The 18055-nt window shown below is 47.1% G+C and overlaps 3 protein-coding genes across 3 annotated transcripts; all 3 read left to right on the forward strand.

The window, feature by feature from the left end:
- The first annotated feature begins 2130 nt into the window (after positions 1-2130).
- LOC121593118 (chaoptin-like) lies at positions 2131-6487 on the forward strand. The gene is made up of 2 exons (XM_041915211.1): positions 2131-2370; positions 2755-6487. The coding sequence occupies exons 1-2, from the start codon at positions 2354-2356 to the stop codon at positions 6407-6409; spliced, it is 3672 nt and encodes a 1223-aa protein (XP_041771145.1). The 5' UTR covers positions 2131-2353; the 3' UTR covers positions 6410-6487.
- A 387-nt stretch (positions 6488-6874) lies between these two features.
- LOC121592978 (platelet glycoprotein V-like) lies at positions 6875-8308 on the forward strand. The gene is made up of 2 exons (XM_041914958.1): positions 6875-6958; positions 7042-8308. The coding sequence occupies exons 1-2, from the start codon at positions 6939-6941 to the stop codon at positions 8306-8308; spliced, it is 1287 nt and encodes a 428-aa protein (XP_041770892.1). The 5' UTR covers positions 6875-6938.
- A 48-nt stretch (positions 8309-8356) lies between these two features.
- Positions 8357-15905, forward strand: LOC121592292. Its single transcript, XM_041913691.1, has 3 exons — positions 8357-10646; positions 12211-12352; positions 12431-15905. Exons 1-3 carry the CDS (start codon positions 8357-8359, stop codon positions 15876-15878), a joined length of 5880 nt encoding a protein of 1959 aa, XP_041769625.1. The 3' UTR covers positions 15879-15905.
- The last annotated feature ends 2150 nt before the right edge of the window (positions 15906-18055 follow it).

The following is an 18055-nucleotide window of genomic DNA, read 5'->3' on the forward strand; positions in this document are numbered from 1 at the left end:
ACGACGCCTATAATCGGGCCCGAACTGGCACGGCCCATGCTCAATGGTTGGCTTGGACAGTTGAACATTTATCGCGAGCGTTGCGCGTTTCTACCCGTTTCAAACTCCATCTCATCTCTTTGGAGCAGAGGGGTTTTTTGTTGCGTGTGGTTTGTGTACTGCTTTGTTTGAGTGTGTTGTATATGTTCAAATTGTGTTGACGATTCGCGGTCATCCATTATGTCCGGCTAGGAGCAGTGCGAGAGGTGAACGATTCGGTTGTCCAAGCGATGTCCAATAACGAGTAAAACAGGCAACACAACAACAATAAAAAAATCTCCAGAAAGTGTCAGAAATGCTCGATTCCATTCTTGATTCGATGGTGCTTCCTATCAAACACAAAAGAAGAAAAAAAGGCGCACATGATTTCCTTCGAAGACTGTTCTGATGGTGAAATCGTTTGGATGTAGAATGGAGGAGTGTGGTAAAATTCGCACAACTTTTTTGGTGTGTATGTTTGATGGTCAGCGTTCAGGAACTAATATCTTCATTGCGACAGGAAAGCACGAACTTCATTATCATTGGGAGTGTTTTTTAGGGCCAGCAGGCATCTTCGAGCAGTACCTGACAGATCGCTAGCGTTGCCAGAAGTGGAAGAAAAAAACCTTGTAATAATATTGGGCTTTTTTTTCAAGAAAGTGTACATTTTCATTTGTGATTTACAAGCAAGTAGTCCAAAAGCTCAAAAGTTGGCCTATTTCCGACTCTTTGGGGTATTTAAATTTTCAATTATAATACAATAAAAAAGAAGGAGAAATTCAATTGGATTACATATCCCAATGTTTCGTATAATATCATTCGAAAAAGAAGAAAACACACACGCATAGATCTATTATGGCTTGACATAGTCTTTATAGAAAAGCTATTAGAAACGTTTATATATTACAAACATACAAAACTGGATGAAATGATTTCAATAAACTAGTGCATAGATATTCAAGAAATGTTGTTGATCGATTAAAACAACTAATTTGCAAATTCCTTTTTTGTAATTTTAAGAAACAAATACATTGATGTTAGTTTACAAAAATGAGTTTTTGAATAATATTATTCTTATTTGAACCGCACAATATTCATCGATGGAATATGTTTGCCATAAGCCAATAGTGCACTTGACTTTTGTTTTATCTTATTAATTAGCCATAGCATGATCGGTCTATTCAAGACTTTAATACATGACGGGTATGTATTTGCTTTAGAAGAAAGAAAACTTTAGAACTCACCAGATAACTTATTGCATTTGCAAGCAAAATCCTTCAGATGTCATATAAAATGAAGAAATAATTTTACTTAAACCCTAACACAGCTAGAACAATTTCTTGCTTGCCATACCGTACCAGGAACTACAGCCGCACAGGTTTCCTAATCCGAGAGATAATTAGTAGCAGATGCTTATGATGGTTTTTTTTGCTTTGTTTTGCTCCCATGGCATTACTCAAGCACGCGTCTGCATTCATTAAACCGCACACACACACGACGGCTTTGATCGCGTACCGTACCGAAAATAGAACTACCGCGTTTGCGGGACATATACATCCCTAACATCGTGACACCTTCACAGCTTGCTGCTTCGTTGCCGGCGTCCGGCTCGTGTTTACGCCAATCGCATTTTATTTACAAACAGCCCGGTGCGTATTGTTGTTGTAGTGCGCGTAATATCGCACACCAGGCGCGTCCATTCGAGCGCGCGATTCTCGATGGCTAATTGATCAACAAAAATGTATCACTGTCGACGCACAATTTTGCGTCGACAGTGATAGTTTGCGACAAAAATTGTAGCACGCCAAAAAGGTCAACGATTCGGACAGGGCGATTTGGTGAAGCGGCGGACGAAGCGTGAGGTTTGGCGCACGTCCACCAGAAAATGTCTCTGTTGCAGTTTGTGGCCAGTTTTCGTAACGCGTCGCTTGCTGTACCGTACGGCGCCGTACTTTCACCGCAACCCGGGCGTGTCTCGCCCTTGCTTTAGCGTATGATAGAGATTTGAAATGAGCATTAAACAGGGAGAGATGGGCAGGTGTGCAGAAATGAAGGAGACGCGATTAAAATAAAATCCGGCATTACCCAGCTGTGCGGTATTCTATTGTCGGTGTGTGTCTCGTTCCGTCCACGGGATGGGTGACAGAATCTGTTGCTACAATGCAGGCTCAAATTGTCTCAGACCGCTCAGTTCCGTTCTGATGCTCGGCTAAAGAGCATCGTAAAATTGGCCAAATTAGAAAGTTAGTGCTCTAGAAGTTATTTTTCTCATTTTATAGTGTGTGATATTATCAATTATTGTTTGCTGTAAGCAGTTTAATATGAGTGGATAAGGATGAAGCTGAATCAAAAGTACGTTGAAAGGTGAAAGAATCAAATGGAAAGAACGTTTGTTGACTAGAGTTTTTGTTATATTTTTTACTATTTTGTAACAAAATGTTACTGGATAATAAATGATGAGCGTGATTTTACAAAAGAAGTGACGTTGAGACAATCTCTTAGAAGCATCTAGGCTCCTTAAACATTTCCACTAACCGATGATTATTAACTGTACTGTGAAAATCTGAAATAGCGTCCCCCGTACCTGGTGAAATGTCACGCAAATGAAAAAAACAACGAATTGGCCCAAAAATATGCGCACGCTTTTCATTTCCGTGTGGTGCAACGAACGGGAAAGAAATTCATCTCAACGAAATAGCTTTCTATTTTTACCCATTTTGCTACCTCTCGTTGCAGTATCTCGGCAGCATCTGCAGGGCTGCTGGCGTTGGGGCTACTGCTGCTCGCCACCACCGTCTCAGCGGCCCTCCCGGGCCAGCAGTACACCTTCAGCTGCCATCGACATGGGCGCGAGTGCAAGCTATGGAATCTGTTCCTGGACACACCGGACGAGGTGTCGGAAGCGATCATCAACACCGGCGGTGACGGAAGCGGATCGTTCGTTGAGGTCGAGATAGCGTACTCATCTCTCCCGATCATCCCGCCGTCACTGTTCGCCGACAACGAGAATGTGGTCTCGCTCAAGATGGAGGACTGCGACGTGGAGCTGCTCGAGTCGAGCACGTTCGACGATGCGCACGAGCTGAAGTACCTGCAGCTGCAGAAGAACCACCTGACTGCGCTGCATGACGATGGGTTTGTGCGCGCGACCAAGCTGCTGCGGCTCAACCTTGGCAGCAATCGGATCGTCACGGTCGGGGAGTTTGCCTTCCGCGGGCTGGACAATCTGGAGACGCTGCGGCTGTCCCGGAACAAGATTGCACAGTTCGCGAGCAAAACGTTCGCCGGGTTGTACCAGCTGACGGAGCTGAACCTCGACCACAACCATGCGGAGGAGCTGCCCGATCGGCTGTTCGAGGAGCTGGGGCAGCTGCGGGAGCTGCATCTGGATCACAACTATCTGTCGGTGTTGTCGCGTAACACCTTTCTCGGTCTGACAGGATTGCGCAAGTTGATACTGAAGGAGAACGAGCTGGTGTCGATTGATCCGCAAGCGTTCGCACCGCTGACCGCGCTGACTGAGCTCGATTTGGAGGGCAACAATCTGAAGTTGATGTCGCCGAACACGTTCCTGCCGCTGGGGCATCTGAGAGAGTTGGTGCTGGCTGACAACTACATCGAACGGTTGGACGATGGCATGTTTGCGGGCAATGTAAATCTGGAGATACTGAAGCTGAACAACAACTCGATCGAGGAGCTGCAGCCGGCCGTGCTGGCTAGCTTGAAAAACTTGGAAGATCTGTCCCTGCAGCATAACGAAATTCGAGTGCTGGAGAAGTCTTTACTGAAGCACGCGACCAGCCTGAGGGTGCTGCGGCTGGAGGGAAACGTTCTGCACAAGATTAGCCCCGGTACGTTCGATACGTTGCGACGCCTGGAGACGCTCGACCTGGAGGACAACAGTTTGTCGTCGATCGAGGGAGGCATCTTTAGCGGTTTGTCGTCGTTGGAAAAGTTGTTCATCAACGAGAATCAGCTCGAGGAGCTGAAGGCTGGCTCACTGAAGGGGTTGGAGCGGTTGCGAAAGCTGGAGCTGGAGCAAAATATCATCCGCCGGGTAGATGAACGGTTCCTGGACGATACGACGCAGCTGCGTACGCTTTCGCTGGCCGAGAATCTGATCGACGAGATACCGGCTAAGCTGTTTGCAAATCAGAAAAGCCTGAAGGAGATTTCGCTGGAGAACAACAACATTCAGCAGCTACCGGAAGGAGTGTTTGCGGCGATCGCAACCTGTCTGGAGGAGCTGTACCTTGCTGATAACGATCTGTCCGAGCTGTCGCCGGGCGTACTGGACCTGCCCAGGCTCGAGCTGCTCGACATCTCCGACAACAAGTTCCGCGACCTGCCGGACGATATGTTCAGCAAGGCGAAGCAACTGCACGAATTGTACGCGGACGGTAACATGATCGACGGCATACCGGACGCACTGCGTTCGTTGCTGCGCCTGTCGACGCTTTCGCTCACACGCAATCGACTGCACGAGATCGACCCGCAGAGCTGGAGCATGATGCAGCGCCTGAAGGAGCTGTACTTGTCGGAAAACTTCATCCAGGAATTGACGCCGCAAAGCTTCGAGCGGCTGGAATCGCTCAAGGAGCTGCATCTCGACCGGAACCATCTGCATAGCATCCCGCAAAATACGTTCGCGCGTAATGGTAATCTGGAGAAGTTGAACCTATCGAGCAATCATCTAGTCGGCCCGCTGGCGAACAGCTTCGCGGGACTGTGGAAGCTGAAGGAGCTGCAACTTTCGGACAATCCACTGGTCGACATGGAGGCGAACAGTTTCCGCGATCTGCGCAAGGTGGAAAAGCTGTCGCTGGAGAACGTTAGCCTGGCGGACGTCAGTGGCAGCGCGTTTTACGGTATGTCATCGCTCGAGAAGCTCGACCTGGACGAGAACCGCGTGCACCGGCTCGAAGGATCCTCCCTGCGAGGGCTCGAGATGCTCGAAACATTGTCCATCAACCACAACCCGGTCTCGCGCATCGATGCAAACACGTTCAAGCATTTGGGCAATCTGAAAACTATCTCGCTCGGTCCGGGCTCGATTGACTTCACCGAGGATCTGCTGTCCAACAATCAGCGGCTGAAGGAGCTATATCTGTTTAACTGTGTGGCAAGTCCGCTGCCACCCCGATTCTTCCACTTTAACAAGAAGCTGCAAACGCTGGCGATCGTCAACAACGCCAAGCTGGGCGGGTTGAACAAGCAGTGGTTTAAGGATCTTTCCAACCTGCAAACGCTGGTGCTTACGCGCAACGGGTTAACGCAGTTCGAGAAGGGCATATTCGATGCGCTCGATGGGCTGGACGCACTATACTTGTCGGGCAATCCGGTCGGTGAGCTAGATCGGGACGTGTTTTCCCACGTCGTTGGGCTGGAGGTGCTGGATCTTTCCAGCATGAAGCTGCGCACGCTACCGATGGGCATATTCGACAATTTGTACGACCTGGAGCTGCTGGATTTGGGTGAAAACGAGCTTGCGAACGGGCTGACGAATGGTGTGTTCAGAAATCTATACTCGCTCAAGACACTGTCCCTCGATAACAATCATCTAAAAATGCTCGACACGGTGCTGTTCGACGATCTGAAGAACCTGCGCACAATCGACCTGAGCGGCAACGAGCTGAGCAGTCTCGATCCGCAGCTCTTCCACGATTCACTCGATCTCGAGCTGCTTGATCTTTCCTCCAACAAGTTCACGACCTTCGACTTACAACAGACGACCTTCTTCAAAACGCTGATCGAGCTCGATCTGGACGACAATCAGCTCGTTTCGATCCGCATCACGGAGGACCTGGAGGAGCTATACGTGGAGAACAATCAGCTGACGGCGATCGAGGTCGACAACTCACCGTCGTATAATCTGCGCAGCCTGTCGATCGCGAACAACAACTTTACCGAGCTGGATTCGCTGTACCGGTTCAATAATCTGGAGGAGCTGGACGCGTCCGAGAATGACGAGCTGCGCGTGCTAGAGTTGGGCCGGATATCGAAAGCCATGTCGGTGCTGGAAGTGCTGAACGTGTCGCACTGCAACATTGAGCAGCTGAATTTGGCGGAGATAGAGATGCACGCGTTCCTGGAGCGGTTGGATGTGTCGGGCAATCGGTTGGCTAGTTTGGAGATGGATGCGTACCGGTACTTCCCGGCGGTGGAAAGCTTCCTGTTCGGTGGCAACGCGTTCCAGCAGTTCTCGATCGAGGAGGTGCTCGGTAGCTTTAAAGATTTGGAAATGATCGGCCTGGAGGGGACGGAATGGGAGCCCGCCTTTCTGGACGAGCTGGAGCGCTACATCGAGGATAGAGATGTAAGGTTTTGGCAGCAGGGACAGGTGGAGACACCGACCTGTACGATCGGGCGCGTCAGTCGGCTGTTCTGTTGAGCGATGCGAGCGTGCTAAATGTGTGTTGCGATGTTGTGTTGAACAGATTGAATAAATTACGAAAGCCGAACGAAACGAGAATGAACGGAAACGGGAATACACGAGAGCAGCGTAATCTTTGAAAACACATGATCACAACCCGTTGGTAGACAAATGTCAGAGGGTACTTGATTCTGGTGAGTAACGTTCCCTTCTCTGGAGGCACAATATCACAAACAGGTTAGAGGTGATCGTCTGGAGGCAGCATAATCTTTGCAAAAAGGTTGTAAACACATTTGATAGATTGCATATGGCAGAGCAAAAGCAATAAAAACACAACAAACCAGTTACACCAAAAAACCAGTTGCTAATCGCGTGCAAATGCTTCTCTGAACAAAAAGACATGCTGATACCGAGTTCAAGGTCATTCGAACGACTGTATATTTTGGGTATTTATGGCATTGGTGTGGCTGGCAGACGGTTCAGTTCCGTTTCGGCCGCGAGCCGACAACCTCAAGTGTCAGTGTGTGATAGTCCCGGGTGTGATAGGATGGGAAGCTTCAGGCGAAGGTATTATTGCATAATAATCATACCCGAGACGGTGCAATAACATTGATACGAGCGTTTTGTTGTGGTTTTTATTGTTTTTGTAGTGTTTTGGAAGCACTTCCACTGGTGCTGCTGCTGATTGTAAGCGTGCGTGGCGAACCTTCCTTCAAATGTGCCGAGAATTATTGCGAATTTGTCGTAAATGAGCAGCTTCTGGGCGGAGATGTGCAGGCGTACAAGTTCAATCTTTCCGCCGAGTATGGTACGGTTGAGGTGCAGTTCGAAAAGTCGCTCGTGTCGATTGTACCGCCGTCGCTGTTCGACGACAATGGGCAGAAAGTGGATACGCTCGTAATGCGCGAGGTTGACGTGCAGCGTGTCGATGCGGACACGTTCACGAAAGCGGTCGCACTGAAATCACTGCAGATGCACAGAAATCGCATCCCGAAGCTGTTCAACCGCATGTTCCGCAATGCCACGAATCTGCGGCGTATCAACTTTGGCGGCAATCGCATCGATGCGGTGGAGGAGTACACGTTCGAGGGGTTGGTAAATTTGAGCGTGATTCGGCTGTCGCGCAACAAGATCCCAGTGCTGCCAAGGAAGCTGTTTGCTGGATTGAGCTCACTCACGAGCCTGCTGCTCGATCACAATCGGATCCTTGAGCTTCCCGAAGGGATATTTGAGGATCTCACGATACTTGATGAGCTGTACCTGAGCTTCAACTTCTTGGAGAGACTGACCAGGAATAGCTTTAAGGGCTTGGTAGAGCTAGATAATCTGGCACTGCACAACAATCGTATCAGCACGATCGAACCGGACACGTTCGCCTCGCTGGCGACGCTACAGTATTTAACTTTGGGATCGAACCGGTTGACCAGCCTGGCTCCGGAAACGTTTATTGTGCAGACGAAGCTGGCTAAACTGGATCTGAGCGTGAACCAGCTGGCCGAACTGCCGAAGGATCTGTTCCGCTACACCACCGCGCTGAAAGAGCTGAAGATGAGCAACAATTCGCTGAAGGAGTTGCATTCGGATCTGTTCGCAAACACAGCCAAGCTGGAGGATCTAGTCATTTCTCACAACGAGGTGGAGTCGTTGGATGCGGCACTGTTTAGAAATCTGCGAAAGCTGGAGATGCTATTGCTGGAGAACAACAATATTGGTCATATCTTCCCTGGTACGTTTGATGCGCTACAATCGCTGCGGGCGTTAGATTTGAACCAAAACGGCCTCATGACGATCGAGGGAGGCTTATTCCGTGCGCTGAGGGTATTGGATAAGCTATATTTGCAGAATAATCTTATCAGCATGGTAAGCGGAGACAGTCTCGAAGGGGCCGTACAGCTTACTGAGCTGTATCTGAAATAAAATCCGCTCCAATCGATTGACGACAATTTTCTGCGCATACCTTCCCTGATGGCACTTGCAATGGATTTCTGTGACTTAAAAACGCTACCGAAAGGTTTGCTCGCTAAGCAGCAGTCGTTGAAACTGCTTTTCCTGGAAGGTAACAAACTGACCTACCTAGATCCGGATCTGTTTGCACCACTGGTGGAGCTGGAGGAGTTGGATCTGAGCGCTAATTTGCTGTACAACATTTCGAATGCGCTGGCGAATCTGACCAACCTCAAATTACTGGACCTGTCGGACAATCGGCTGCGCTCCCTGCAGGATAATTCGTTCGAAAACATGACTACGTTGAAAAAGCTTAATCTGAAACAAAACAAGCTGACGGAAATCCCTCGTGCCTTGGCAAAGCTTCCGAACCTGAGCACACTGACGCTGGAGACAAATAAGATCAAGTCTACCGTTGTCGGCGAGCCGCTGGCAAATCTGGAGGATCTGTACATGGGGGAAAACGAAATCACCAAACTTCGCCTGAACGACTTCCCGGCCGTGGAGGAACTGTACGTGGAGCGGAACCAAATTCATAGTCTATCGGTGGACACGTTCGTCGGCAACAGAAAGCTGAAAACGGTGGATCTGACGGATAACCGTCTGACCGGTCCGCTGGAGGGCATCTTCACTCCGCTGCGGAAGCTGGTCACGCTAACGCTGAGCGGTAACCCGTTGGGACGCGTGACTCGGGCCACCTTTGAAGGGTTGCTGAAGCTGGAGGATCTCACGCTAAGGAACATAAAGCTTACCGAGCTGACGGGCGCACCGTTTGCATCGCTTTCGGAGCTGGAGAAGCTAGACCTATCGGAGAACCGGTTGGCAGCGGTGGACGAGGCATCAGTGCGCGGCATTGGCAGTAAGCTCAGGGAATTCTATATCAATGATAATGAGATCGGCATTGATGGTCTGAGCGGACTGAACATACTGAATCGCGTGCAAACCGTTTCTCTCTCCAATCGAAGCATTGTTGTGCCTGACACATTGCTGGCCAACAAATCATGGATGGTGGAATTTTACGTTCAGGGCGGTACGTTTGCCTCCCTTCCGGCTCAGTTCTTCCGCTCTACTATAGCGCTGGAAAAGCTCTCCCTGTCCGATAACAAGCAGTTGGTGAAGCTGCCGAAAGACTTCTTCCAGTACGTGCCGTACCTGGAGGAGCTGGTGCTGCTGAATAACAGTCTGTCTGTGCTGGAGCCGGGAGTGTTTGATCCGCTCGGACTTTTGAGAGAGTTGGATATTTCGGAAAATCCGCTTAAATCACTGCCGGACGGTTTGTTTGCTCAAACGTTCCTGCTGGAAAGCTTGAGGATGGCGGATGCCAACCTTACCACCCTACCCGCCGGTATCTTCGATAAACTGTACGTCTTGGCCAAGTTGGATCTGGCCAACAATCAGCTACGTACACTGCCGGAAGGTGTGTTTAACCGGCTCTACTCCTTGGCAACACTTTCGCTCGAGAACAATCAGCTGGAAGCTTTGCAGCCGGCCGTCTTCAAGAGTTTGGAGAAGCTTAATATTGTTATCCTGTCTCACAACAAGCTTGCCGCGATAGATCCTCAGCTGTTCGCTGGATTGCCCGTGACGGCGATTGATCTTTCGTACAACCGGTTCACCACATTTGATGAGAGTGCGATGGCGTTCGCCGATCGTTTACTTATGCTGTCGCTGGAAAGCAATAAGCTGACCTCGTTGAAGATCCATTCCACCCTGGAGAAGTTGTTCATTGACGATAACAAACTATCCTCCATTGAAGTAAAGCTCGAAGACTCGTACAGCCACATCACGTCTCTTTCTGCGGTGCGTAACAATTTCACAGCTCTTGATGCTTTCTACCAGTTCAAGATGCTAACCGAACTGGATGCGTCGTACAATGCGTTCACGGAGCTGAATTTGGCCAAACTTTTCAACGAAATAGTACCGCTCTACACACTGAACGTGTCGAATAGCTTCGTGGAGCGCGTCCAGTTCGGGAAGATTGAGCATACGCCCACCCTGATCCATCTGGACATCTCCAACAACAATCTGACCGCGTTGGATGTGCGTGCATTTGCCGTGTTCCGGCAGTTGCAGAACTTTGTCTTCGGTGGCAACAGGTTCGATACGTTTGTGCTGGAAGATTTGCTCCGTGCGTTCGACGATCTGCAAACGATCGGGCTGGAGGGTACGGTGTGGAAGTGTGATTTCCTGAAAAGCTTGAAGGTGTCGATGGAGGAAGCGGATGTAACGTTTGCCTACAAGGAGAAGGAAACGGTACACGAAAGGTTGGAGAGTGTTTGTTCCAAGCAACTGTATGGTATCTGTTGTGTGTGAAGAAGGACGAATGAAACTTTTAGAAAGAATAAAAGATTAAATTTTGGCAATTCAGTATTTTGTTTGTTTTGATTGACTGTTTTTGTGTTCTTCTGTTGTCTACATTCGAAATACTAACATAGCATGTGATAAGCAGTAGAACCTGCAGCAAAGCTGTTAATCATACACGTTTGATAAGGCCACATGGTTGAGTGAGAATCGTTCCAAGAATTACAATCACCGAACTGCATTGGTTAAGTAATAACCATTTCATTATCATTACCACGTTGACCCGGGATGATCCCGTCCCAAAAAAAGTAATTTGTTTATATGCCTTATCGCTACTGATTGTAGGATTCCCCGCCCTCCCATCTACCCCGTAAGTAATCAATTCAACTTTGATTGGCAAATTTTGGCAAGCAGCTTGTGCGGCAGATGTTCATGTGTATTTATTGTTGCATAATACAATTCACGCCTGATAAGACTCTTTCATAGTGATGGTATTCGTTGAGAGTAAAAAGTTACTGTGTAACTAGTTTCTTTTCCATGAGAAACTAGTTACAGTAACTAGTTTTCAATAACGGATCGTTGGTTTGAATTACAAGAAAATACCTGAATTTCTTGTGTCTGTAGAACCAATAGTTACCAGTAAATATAAGGAGTACCAAGTAATCGTGACTAGTTACAAGTAACTGCATCTCAGAATATTCTAAATGTATTGAGTAACAAATAAAAATTAAATTAAAATAAAAAAGCAGCAGAACAAGCTATACGATTGAATAAGTAATACTATCAGAATTTGTTCCAGAGTTGAAATATAATTCAAGACTAGTTTCAGGAGTGATATTGAAATTGGGATTGGTTCTAGAACCAGTATCATCCAAACTTCGGTTTATTTTCAACATTGATATGGGTTCAGGATGGGTTCGGTCCCGTGGCACAGTCGTCAACTCGAACGACTCAATAAAATGCCCGTCATGGGTTCAAGCCTAGAATGGACCGTTTCCCCGTAGCAAGGATTGACTATCCGGCTGCGTGGTAATGAATTAAGTCTCGAAAGCCTGCATAGACCGGCAAATCCGTGTAGGTCGTTACGCCAAATAGAAGAAGAATGGGTTCAGGCCAAATTGCAGGTGCGATATGAATTCAAGATTAGTTCCGATATGAGTATTAGATCTGTTACAGGACTGGTATGTTTGTAGGGCCTATTAATGGCTCGTCACGGGGTTGGGATTAGTTCAAATACCTTTGTGGGTTTTGAACCGTTTCGAGTATCAGTATGGATTGAAGAACAGTTCTAGGATAAGTATGGGGATGTATTAAGGTGCTTTATATTTTATCGTACACATATTAAGCTAAATGTTTAAAATGAGCTACAAAAGTAATTAGTGGCGAATACTGATGTGATCGAATTAGTAACTAATTTCTAGAAAAAAATAACTAGATAATTTTACCAGTTACTGAAGACCATTCACATCTCTAATCCATTAGCTCAGCATGTGAATAATCATTGAAAGAATCAAAATTGCAGGTCATTGAAGGTGAATCCAAAATCCGAATTTTGTAATCTTTTGTGCACGAAGATGACCCAATGACCCAGCAAAAGCGAGGAGCCGTGCGGAATAAAATCTGCCATTGCGCGGCCACGATTCCTCAGTGTAGCCGAGTGTCTCCCAGCAGTTGGTTCATTTGGTGCCTTGTGTTTAAGATGGGGCTCTGGCCTAGGTAAGTAGCAAAAAGCAAGGTGAAAAATTTGTTTGATCGTACGTGAAAAAAGTAAACCGTGTGTATGTTTGTTTTTAGTGTGTGGTCTTTGCTATTGCTGTTGGTGGCCCACCAGCAAGTACGCAGCTCTGAATCACCAATCTCCCTAACATGTGAACCGCCTACATGTCGATACAGCGGTCTACGTTTTGCCACTCCGTCCGATACCGCCTCACTATCGATTACCTTCGATTCGGACTACTACAGCCATGTGACTTTCGAAAACTCATCCCTTTCGGCCATACCGCAAACAGTGTTCGCGAAATCCAGTGGCGTGGAAACGTTCAACGCATCGGGGTGCGATATTTACGAGTTGTTGCCCAAAACGTTCCGTCACGCAGTTGACTTGAAGTATCTGTATCTCGACAACAACAGGCTGCGCAAAACGTACGGTAGTATGTTTTTAGGAGCAAGAAGTTTGGAACTCCTCAGCCTGTCTAAAAACCAACTCGAAACGATCGATCCGCAGACGTTCCGGGGAATTTCGTACGTGCAGGAAATAGATTTTAGTGGCAACCTGTTGCGCACGCTACCGGATCTGTTTTTCGTGGAAAAGCCAAAGCTAAAAAAGTTGTCGTTAGCGGACAACTTCTTGCAGGAGCTCAAGAAGGAGACGTTCGGTGAAATGACAGCACTGCAGGAGCTGGATCTGAGTGGAAACATGCTGCGAACGCTTGTGGCCGGCACGTTCGAAGGGCCGTGGCAACTGGAACAGCTCCTCCTGCAAAACAACCGGCTGGAGGTGATTGAAGCAACGGCCTTTGAGCATCTGGTCAAGCTGAGGGGATTGAACTTAAGCAACAACAATTTGAAAGTCCTACCGGCAACGGTCTTTAACTCGATGGGTGTTTTAAGGGAGCTGGAACTACAGCAGAACTATCTATCGCACCTGGACAGTGCCACGTTCGAGGAGAATCTCAGATTGGTGATGATCAATCTGGACAACAATACGATCGCAACGCTCCAGCCTGCATTGATACAGAATCTGACCGATCTGCAGCGTTTCTCTATCGAGTATAATCAATTGCAGGAGCTGGATGTGCAGCTGTTCGCGCACAGTACCGATCTGAAGCGGCTGTGGTTGACTGGAAACTTCCTGCGGCACATCAACCCTGGTACGTTTGATACGTTGGAACAGTTGGAAGATTTGTACCTTGCAGGTAACTTGCTTAGCACGTTCGAGGGAGGTTTGTTCCGTAATTGTAGCGAGCTGAAGGAGCTTGATTTGGGTGGCAATCGTATCAAACGTTTGGTGGCCGGTTCGCTGGAAGGGGCTTCAAAGCTGCAAAAGCTAACGATCGACAAGAACGAGGTGACGGAGATTGAAGAACACTTTCTGGACGATACACCGCTGTTAGATACCTTTTCGGCAGAGAACAACTTTATTCGGAACGTTCCAGTGGGCCTGTTTGACAAGTTAACCAATTTAACGACCATTATTCTGTCGGATAATCAGATCAAACAACTAGCGCCGGGTACATTTCAAGGGCTGGAAAGTGTTATAAATTTGCATCTTAACCAAAACCAGCTTAAACACATCGATGCAAGCCTTTTAAATCTAACCAATCTGGAGTATTTGGATTTGTCGTACAATTTCATTCGAGAGTTTGATGAAACTGCACTTGAGGGCGTCCCGAATCTGGTGACCTTAGATCTCGATTCGAACCGCCTCGATCGCATTCCACCGGCCATCAACAAAACCATCAAACTGGACTACCTTGGGTTGCAGCGGAACAGGATCAGCCGGCTAGAGTCGGGACAGTTCAGTCAGCTGACCAGCCTGCTTACGTTGAACCTGGACGGCAACAAGATAGCAACGATGGAGCAGGGTTGTTTCCGTGGCTTGCAATCTCTGACAATGCTGGCATTCGTGAATGCTACACCGGAATACGAATCACTCGATCTTTTCAACGATTTACAAAATCTCACTCAGCTTTTCCTGGAAGAAACGAACTATACAGGGCTGAACAGTGTCCGGCTCGATTCGCTGCAAAGCCTAGACATCCTATCGCTCGATACCAACTCTCTGATTGGTGTGGATCCGGGATTCCTATCCGGCTTGAAAACCCTCACACGAATCTCGCTGAAAAATAGTTCTATCAGATTCAATGCGAACTACTTTAGATCAATCCCGAACTTGGAATACATAGCCTTTACCAGCAACGAAAGCATAGTCCTTGATGAGACGTTCTTTGCGGGAGCGCCAAGTTTACAAACGGTTGAAATTCAGGACACACCGCTCGAATCGATCAGCGTTAATGCGTTCCGACGGTTAGCCAATCTGACCGAACTGTATATTGGCCCATTCAAGGGCGAGCTGAAGGACATTTTCACCGGGAACGAAGCACTGAAAACATTGAGGATGAAGCAGATGAACTTTACCACCCTGCCGGACCATTTCTTCTGGGCAAACCGTAGACTGGAAACGCTGACGATCGATGACAACCCAAACTTGTGCGAGCTGAAACCGGCCTGGTTTAAGCATATGGCGTATCTCGACTATCTGGACGTATCGTCCAACAACATTTCAGGACTTTCGGTGGACCTGTTCGATAACACTCCCGTGCTGCATCAGCTGTACCTGGCGGAAAATCCACTCCGTGTGCTGGATGTTGGCGTGTTCCGAAAGGTGGGCGCTCTGACAGTGCTCGATCTAGAGGACACGTTGCTGACCGACCTGCCGGTAGGAATATTTGATGGACTGTTCAAGCTAGAGGAGCTGTTCTTGGGCAACAATAAGCTGTCGAACCTGCCGAACGGTACCTTCCGGGAGCTGTACTCGTTGCGGATGCTCTGGTTGTCCAACAACTCGATCGAACATGTCGATCCATTCCTGTTTGCGGATATGCCCAGGCTGAAGGAGATCTCGCTAGACGACAACCGGTTGACCAGTCTTGATGATCGACTGTTCGCTGCTCAGCTGGCATTGCAAAACCTACACCTTTCTGGCAATCGGCTCGTTGCATTCGATCTCACCACAATGCCCTATGCCAGTACGCTGATTTACCTTGGGCTCGATACTAACCAGCTACGATCAGTGAAGATCACGCCGGCTTTGGAGTTTCTTACCGCCGATGATAACCAACTGTCCGTCGTGGAGACATCCGACTCGGACTACTACCGGCTGGCGACACTTTCGGTGCAAAACAATAGCTTCAGCTCGCTGGAATCGATCTACCGGTTTGATCGATTGCAGGAGCTAAACGTCACGTTGAACCGCATTGCGGTGCTGGATTTCGCCATGATCGCTACCAAGTTCCCGCGGTTGACCGTTTTGAATGCGTCGGTGTGTGCTGTCGAGTCACTGGGACGTACGGATAATCCGTACGAGCTGAAGGAGCTGCAGCATTTGGACTTGTCGAACAATACGCTGACGAAGGCGGAAATGAGCAAGATGGGTAAGATGCCGAGATTGAAGACCTTATTCAGTGCTGATAATCGTATCCATGGCGTGTTGCGACTGTTGGATCGATTGTCAAAGTTTTAGGGTCAACTTCTAAAGGTCAATGGTGAGTTTGAAAGATTGTGAAAAGCAATGTTAATTTGATGTGGCAAACATAAATGAATAAATATGGTATCTTTCGAATAATAACATATTTTTTTTACAGTAAAATAAAAAAAAAGAATAAAGGTTTGTTTGTAACATGGGATATTGGTGGGTATGTATGCGCTTTCGTTATCGTAATCTGTTTCACGTTAAGAAATAGGTATAATTGAGAACAATATCTGTTCACGTATAAAAAGAGCTACAAGAGTTAAAAATACAAACTTCTTTATTCATGTTTTGTTTCGGTTCATAGAGCTAGTAAAACTAATTGCAAATGAAATATTAAAATCAAACTGTTGTAGCTATAATTTAACAGGCATCCCGGAAGCATGGGACACCGTGATGGATGAAATTCTCATCTCCTTCTTTCGCTAACGTGACCGCCAACCGTGGCGGAAGCACACAGCACCAACACTTTCCAACCATACATACACACACTGCCCAAACCGCACGCTGGTGTGCTTAATTATCGATCCGATCATTATTGCTCCCGCTCGATCGGTTTCGTACGACGTTAGAGTTGGTCACAGTACCAGCAGCAAACTTACAGTGCTCGAAAAATACCTTCCATTCTTCGCTCTTTCATTCTCAGCCTCCAAAAAAAATACAGCAAAAACGCTACAAAAGCGTCATCCCCAAACAAACTGGGCAACCATTCGGACTTCCCGCTGCTTTCGATGATCGGTTACCATTCGTGTGGTCCATCTTATATTTTTTTCATGAATGGCGATGTCGGAACGATCTCACTTCCAGTAGCTAGCGATGGGGAGGTAGAAAACAAGAACAGTAAAAAACCCAAACTTCATGAAACAATTGATTTTGGTACGGTGCTGTGAATGAGTTTTGGTCAGATTGATCGACCACCTCCTGTTGGGGTAAGATTGCACCATTTGCCACGTTTGCCTAGGACAGCAAGGGTGTGGTGTTCGAGCTGGCAAAACGACGGCAGGTGTCCCGGATACGCAACGGTGGCCATCACTGCATGGCCTAGGTGAGGAGATTTGGGATGCTGCTGGTTAGCAGTCCCGCAGCACGTAAATAACCATTCCAGAGCCGAGGGGGGATGCGATCTGTGCGACGGATCAAATATAGACCCTACATTAGCTAACGGAGAAGGTGTAGAAGAGGGAGGCAGCCAACAAAATGCCCCTCCAGAGCCCACGGATGGAAAATGTTCGGTTTGGGAAATTCGATAATAATTCATCTATTTATTATACGATTATCGACGGGCAATTATGAGCAGTGCGTGGTGAAGGATTTAGTTTTTTTTTGTGTTTCTTTTCACACACCACCCTATCTCGACAATTTTCGACATGTTGGACCCAGCTGGGAGTTGGACTTTACCTCCTCTCTCTCTGGGGTAGCTTCTGGTTCTCGATGTTACGTTCACCTTGTTTGCTGTATGGGAAGGTCTTGTTGGTTGCGGGTTGGTGTAAAATTCACACAACGAAGCTTTCAGTTTGCTGTTTCGGTGCATATACACGTAACGTATGGTTAGGATGTGGCTTAGAAAACATTATCTATGGCTTTCTAGAGACCGTAGCCAAACGAAAATCATCCTGTTTGGGATGTCTTTCGGGAAAGGTATCCCACAGATTTTGGATATTGATGGAAAGGTATCTGTAGAAGGTGCAAGTGCCCCACGAAGAGGTGTAACATTTAGATAAATTTTATTCTAATAGTATAGCAGCGTTTATGTGCGTGAGTAAAAGACTGGGTAGATTAGTAGATACACTAATTTCATCTATATATTCATTGAAGATATGAATATGTCAGAGTGGTAGAGTTAGCTTTTATTTATATGTGTGTGACTGTTAATTTATTTTGATATTATGAACTGTTTTGCACCAGCAACATAAGCTAAGATAAATACATTTTATAAGAAAGGATGTACTAATAAACTACGATTTATATATCTTATTAAAAGCTGTAGGAATCAAATCAAAGGGCATAATTGTATCTGTATCATCCAGTATATCTCAAATGCTTTGCTTTAGTAAGAGCTAAAATAGAATTCGATTCGAGAATTCGTTTAAAAAGGTCTTCTCGCAATTAGGATACAATAAGTTGTGTTGTCTCAGTCATTGAGGGTACTGTGGGTTAATCTCCTCTTTGGT

This window comes from Anopheles merus, chromosome 2L, assembly GCF_017562075.2.
Source record: "Anopheles merus strain MAF chromosome 2L, AmerM5.1, whole genome shotgun sequence".
Lineage (NCBI taxonomy): Eukaryota > Metazoa > Arthropoda > Insecta > Diptera > Culicidae > Anopheles > Anopheles merus.